The sequence below is a fragment of the Podarcis muralis genome, chromosome 7, assembly GCF_964188315.1.
Source record: "Podarcis muralis chromosome 7, rPodMur119.hap1.1, whole genome shotgun sequence".
Taxonomy (NCBI): Eukaryota; Metazoa; Chordata; class Lepidosauria; order Squamata; family Lacertidae; genus Podarcis; species Podarcis muralis.
In genome coordinates, this window is record NC_135661.1 from 62,140,533 (window position 1) to 62,146,840 (window position 6,308).

The 6,308-nt window shown below is 50.0% G+C and overlaps 1 protein-coding gene across 1 annotated transcript; it reads right to left on the minus strand.

Moving 5' to 3' along the window:
- Positions 1-1,244: 1,244 nt before the first annotated feature.
- Positions 1,245-4,421, minus strand: LOC144328535 (uncharacterized). Its single transcript, XM_077932477.1, has one exon. The coding sequence runs from the start codon at positions 3,111-3,113 to the stop codon at positions 1,245-1,247; it is 1,869 nt and encodes a 622-aa protein (XP_077788603.1). The 5' UTR covers positions 3,114-4,421.
- Between the last annotated feature and the right edge of the window lie 1,887 nt (positions 4,422-6,308).

The following is a 6,308-nucleotide window of genomic DNA, read 5'->3' on the forward strand; positions in this document are numbered from 1 at the left end:
CTCTGCTGGTGTGACACATCAAAACCTAAATACTTCACTTCTTTTTGACACAATTGAGCTTTCTTCCGGGAAACTTTGTATCCTGCCTCCCACAGCAGGTGGAGCAGTTCTTCGGTCCCCTCCCTACAGGTTTCATAGTCCACAGCAGCCAGGATGATGTCATCTACGTACTGCAGCACCACCTTGTGGCCAGGTATGGAAGGGTACTTGGCCAAGTCTTTTGCTAAAGCTGTCCCAAAAAGAGTGGGAGAGTTCTTAAAGCCTTGGGGAAGGCGCGTCCAGGTAAGTTGCCCCTTCGTACCAGTTACGGGGTCCTCCCACTGGAAGGCGAAAAGGGGTTGGCTTTGGGGGGCCAGGCGGCAACAGAAAAAGGCGTCTTTGAGGTCTAGGACGGTGAAGAAGGTGGCTTCAGGTGGAATGAGACTCAGCAAGGTATAGGGGTTGGGCACGTTGGGGTGTAGGGTCTCTGTGGCTTGGTTGACGACCCTGAGGTCCTGTGCCGGACGGTAGTCATTGGTCTGAGGCTTTTTGACCGGTAGTAAAGGGGTGTTCCACTCAGATTGGCAGGGTTTAAGTAGTCCATATTTGAGCAAGCGGTCCAAATGTTTTTGTATGCCTTCCACCGCTTGGCGTGGTAAGGGATATTGTCTTATGGACACGGGCGTTGCGAAAGGCTTCAACTTGACTATGATAGGTGGTATATTGATGGCTAACCCCGGAGGATTGTCCTCAGCCCAGACGCCTGGTGGCGCTCTGAGATTGCTGGGTATCTGGCTGTTGCAGGGAGTTGGCTGTGGCTCTGTGGCTAGAGCTGCTATGAGTCCCCATGAATGCTCTCTAGGCACCGTGACTGACATTATGCCGCTCGCCTGTGGAGGCAGTTTCAATTCGGGTCCTTTAGGGGTGAAGGTAATTTGAGCCTGTAGTTTGGAGAGGACATCCCTCCCCAACAAGGGCACGGGGCATTCAGGTATATACAGAAACTGATGGGTCAGGTGTCGCCCCCCGATCTGACAGTCCAAGGGCTGCAGAAAAGGTTTCCTTGAGTGGTTGCCAGTTGCCCCAACTATGCTCACTGTTCTGTTGCTTTCTCGTTGTAGGGGCGTGGTTATCACCGAGTATTGGGCTCCGGTATCGATCATAAAATCTACAAGTCGGTTCCCTAGTTTGATTCTGACCATGGGTTCCGAGTGGGAACCTGAAAAGGCTGGCTGAGAGCCTGCAAAGGAGGAACCCGGTCTGTCCTAGTCTTGGTATTCTTCCATGGCTGCCAGACCTACAAGGTCTGTCCGGTCTGGCCCTCTGGCATATCGTCCATCCATTAGGCTGCCCCTGCGCTCTCGTCCTCGGTTTCCTCCCATCCGTCCTGGCCGATTCTGAGGGCATTCGTCTTTCCAGTGACCTTCCTGCTTACAGACTGCACACTGGTTCCTTCCTAAAACCTGACCTCTGCCTCCTCCCCGGCCTCGGGTCTCTGAATGGCTGCGGCGGACCTCTCGGTTCCCTGGGTTGTGAGCCATTGCCGCGGCTATCACTGCTGCTTTTTCCTTCATCCATTGCTTTTTCTCCTTCTTTTCAACCTCTCCCCTCTGTTCAAATACTTTCTGGGCAATGGCCATGATTTGCGATCTAGACATGCCCTGGAACCCGGGCTGTTTTTGGATCTTTGTTCTGATGTCTTTTGCACACTGTCCTATGAAGGCGGCATTCACCATTAGTTCATGGGCAGGGGCTTCGGGATCAAAGGGGGTCCAAATTCTATAAGCCTCCATCAGGCGTTCCAAGAAATCCCCCGGACTTTCATCAGCCCGTTGCACGACGGCTGCTACTCTAGACAGGTCCATAGGCTTCCTGGCTGCCCTGCGCACTCCATGTAGGAGTATTTCGCGGTAGGTTTTTAGGGTGGCGCGGATTCCTGCATCATTTGGGTCCCACCGAGGGTCGGTTAAGGGGTACCGATTAGGCCACTCATGTTCAGGCACCTGGTTTTCCTTAAGGTATTCCCAAGCCTGTGTATTTATCCTCCTCCTCTCCTCTGAAGTGAAAAGAGTGTTCAGTAATTGTTGACAGTCTGGCCAATTGGGTTCATGAGCCGCAAATATAGAGGACAGTAAGTCCAACATTGCCTGGGGCTTCTCAGCAAATGCTGGGGTGTGGGTCTTCCAATTAAGTAGATCCACAGTGGAGAAAGGGATATATTGAAGGGTGAAGGTCCTAGGCTGTGGGGGCGGTGGCGGGACATCTTGGTCACCGCCCTGACCTGCGCCTTGACCTGCGCCTTGACCTGCCGCCTGTGCGGGTGCCGGAGGTGGATTGTCCCACACTACACGAAGGGGGGCCAGGACTTCTGTCCCTGCCTCTGCGGTGGACCTGAGTTGTTTTATATACAGTCCCATTGCTTTGTCTCGGCCCCTGCGATAAGCTTCTTCAGCTTTTCGATACATCGTGGTATTCATCCTGGTTGTCATGGTGGTATGTGTCTTATATTGGTCCACCTGATTCCTCAATTCTTTAAGGTCGGGGTATAATTTATCTAGGATCTCGTCACTGGGTTCTGCCTTGTCTTCTTCTACTTTGGCTGATACCCCTCCTCCTGCTGCTTCGGCTCCTGGAGCCGCGTAGTGGGGCAGCGGTGGAGCATTGGGGACAGGGGCAGGGGCCACCACGGCAGTTGGAACATATGGAGGTGGTGGTGGGGGGACTAGGACTTCTGCTTCGGGTCCCTGGTAAATGGGCTTCTTGAGAATTTTCTTTGCCTGTCCTGTCTTTATTTCAGCCCTGAGGGCCATGATTTTGCACTGTTCAGTCCTGCACTTCTGAAGCCAGGGGGGGTTTTTGTCTATCACATTCAGCCAACTATCAATGTAGGGAATCTGGTCTGGATGCCCCCCCTGGTCCTTGATGATGTTGGCCCATAAACTTGCCACCAGGGACCGGTCATAACTGCCCTGGGATGGCCAATTTGTTCCCTGTGTCGGCCAATCTACTTCACAGAGGCTGCGAAGACGTTCTGGTGTCATTTTAACGCCATAGTCTCCATTGAATCCTTTCTTGAAGTTGTTTAACATGCATTGTAGGGGAGTTACTGGACCTTTTGAGCCTCCCCCTCCCATATTCAGTATGGCCCTGTGCAACGTCCCCACACCAATAATTCACAGGCTCACAAACACAATTCACACTTTGTCCGGACGATGTCACCCTTTCCAAACATACAACTTGTGCTTCAGACTGCGGCTCCGGCGCGGTCGCCCGGCGGAGAAACTCGCAGCCCTACTCCCGCTTGACCAAGGGGTAACTGAACCCCGGCCCCTCATTCATCCACACAGTCACCCTGTAACACACATGCACCAGAAGTGCCTCTTTCGCTGGACGTTGTACCACGCAATAACCTCCCGGTCCCCCCCTTTTCCTTCTTCCCAGTACTTTAACGTGGGTGGCTGTCAGTGGCCAATCCTTTGCCTCCACTGCCACACGCCACGTTGGAGATGTGATCAGTATCTCCCTTCTCCTTATTTAAAGGAGGTCTACCTATTTCCACAGGACTTTTCCCAAGTACTCACCCCAGCCGCGGCTGCCCTGTCCTCTCAACCTCGGTTCTTCAATCCGTTGCCTCCTCTCTCAGGGTGCAGCAAGGGTCAAGATGCCCCTGCCACTCTCCTCCGAAGAAAGAATTCGGTGCGCGCGGGATAGAGGCCGGGCTTTGGCCCCCGCTGCCCCTGCCCAGAAAGGACAAGGGAAGCTGCCTTCTGGTCTTTTGGGGACTTAAGGTCCCTGATCCGAGTCACCTTGGCACCAGAAATGTTAGGGACTTCAGGATATAGACCAGAAATGCAAAAACAGACAGCTGTAAGCTTAGAAAAATAGTTTTATTCAGTTGGATTTTTGTCAGACAAAAATGCAAGAGCAAATCGGAACATTCAGTAGAATTCGCAAGAATGCCCCCGAGGGTTGGGGGCAGATAGTTTTTATAACTTCAAGCCAAGCACAGTTCAGCCCCTCAGCACCCCCCTTTAGCCAATAATTAACACTTCTTATGCATATTCATTAGAAGCACTGCCAATCAGGACTGGCGTTCGCCTTGGTCTGTTTCAAGCTGCTGCATCCACTAGATGTCGCTCTAGGCTTACTATCTGTCTGACCTGCTTTATAATACCCAGTAAAACCTCAACCACCTGTCCTCTTAGAAGTGCGTCCTGTAGGTCTAACAGCTTTCTGCCTGAGTCTACTTTTGGCCTTCTGCGGTGAGCTAGCTTTCCTGTTTGTGTCAATAGTTTGCTTACAGGTGCAAACTGTCTGACCACACTGGGTTTTGCATAGCTGCAGTCTTGCTTTTGCAGAGAGAAAATATCTTTTGACTTTTAGCTTGCTCTCTAAGACACTCTAGAAAATGGCTTTGGCTTCAGAAATGGCGTCAGTCTGGTTCCTTCCCTCCTTCACTGACACTCCCTTAGTGTTAAGGAATTGGCAATTTAAGCATTTGCCCTGCAGTCACATTACCTGGGCACTTCCTTTGGGCCTTTAGTTTCACTTCCAGCAGAGTCTTAGAGACTCCTTTGCATATAGCTCTTTCTTTTAACTATTCCTCATTTTTTGTGCTTGTTCTTCAACCCAGAAATTTTACATGGTATGAGAAAGTGGAGAATGAGGAGTATGTTGCATTAACTGGCAGAGGTTTTCTGACTGAGGGGTTCCAGATACTGCAGAAGATAAGAAGCTGTGGGAATCACACCAAGACAAAGCAACAAGATTTATATAGGTGCTAGTAAATCTTTGCAAAAATGGAACTTCTGCAGCTTCCATCAAGCCTGAAATTGTCAGATGATATTGCAAATAACTGGAGGAGGCTTAGTACCTGGTAGCAATAGGGGCTGAAGGAAAAAAAAAACCCGTATATGATCAAATTCTCCTTTTTTTTTTCATGTAGAACAGAGAGTTTGGGATGGCTGGAGGAGAGAATATGAAACCAAAAGTAATTATCGATAAGTTTGAAGAATACTGCATGTCTAAAAAGAATGAGACTCAAATCAGTTCTTTAGGTGCATACAAAAAGTAGACCAAACTCTGATAAATTAAGAACCGAATTAAGAAGGTTGAGTAAGAATTGTCATTTTGCTGACTAGAGAGAGAGTGTTTGATAAGGGACAGAATTATCTGTGGTATCAAAGATCATGTCCTCAGACTGCAGCTGTTACACAAGGGGCTCAAAGAAGGACATCCAGGGATTTCTGGGGGGGGGGGTGAATTATGTTGGAAAATTTATCCATAATTTGTCCATAGCAGCAAAGCCTCTTTAGCAGCTTATGGAACAGAAAAATGGATGGTTGCTGGGATGCACTCTCCAGGCTACGCCTCTCACCAGCCCTGCTTCCATGCCCTCCCTGAGTGTTGTCGCCTGGCTGAACTTTGTCCTTGAACCATGAGAATGCCTCTTTGCTTGCCAGGATGAAGAGAGAGGTGTGGGAGGGGGTGAAGAAGCCTTTGGCTTTGGAGTGGCTGGAGAGTCACATACATTGCTCCGCCCACTTTAACCTTTGGCCCCACCCACTGTGGCCAAGATCATGTCCTCAGACAGCGGGCTGGGCTGGGCTGGGCTGGGCTCGATGAATCCCAAGCCGGAATTAAGATCACCGGAAGAAATATCAACAACCCCAGATGTGCAGATGACACAACCTTGATGGCAGAAAGTGAGGAGGAATTAAAGAACCTTTTAATGAGGGTGAAAGAGGAGAGCGCAAAATATGGTCTGAAGCTCAACATCAAAAAAACGAAGATCATGGCCACTGGTCCCATCACCTCCTGGCAAATAGAAGGGGAAGAAATGGAGGCAGTGAGAGATTTTACTTTCTTGGGCTCCATGATCACTGCAGATGGTGAACGCAGTCACGAAATTAAAAGACGCCTGCTCCTTGGGAGAAAGGCGATGGCAAACCTAGACAGCATCTTAAAAAGCAGAGACATCACCTTGCCAACAAAGGTCCGTATAGTTAAAGCCATGGTTTTCCCAGTAGTGATGTATGGAAGTGAGAGCTGGACTATAAAGAAGGCTGATCGCCGAAGAATTGATGCTTTTGAATTATGGTGCTGGAGGAGACTCTTGAGAGTCCCATGGACTGCAAGAAGATCAAACGCATCCATTCTTAAGGAAATCAGCCCTGAGTGCTCACTGGAAGGACAGATTGTGAAGCTGAGGCTCCAATACTTTGGCCACCTCATGAGAAGAGAAGACTCCCTGGAAAAGACCCTAATGTTGGGAAAGATGGAGGGCACAAGGAGAAGGGGACGACAGAGGATGAGATGGTTGGACGGTG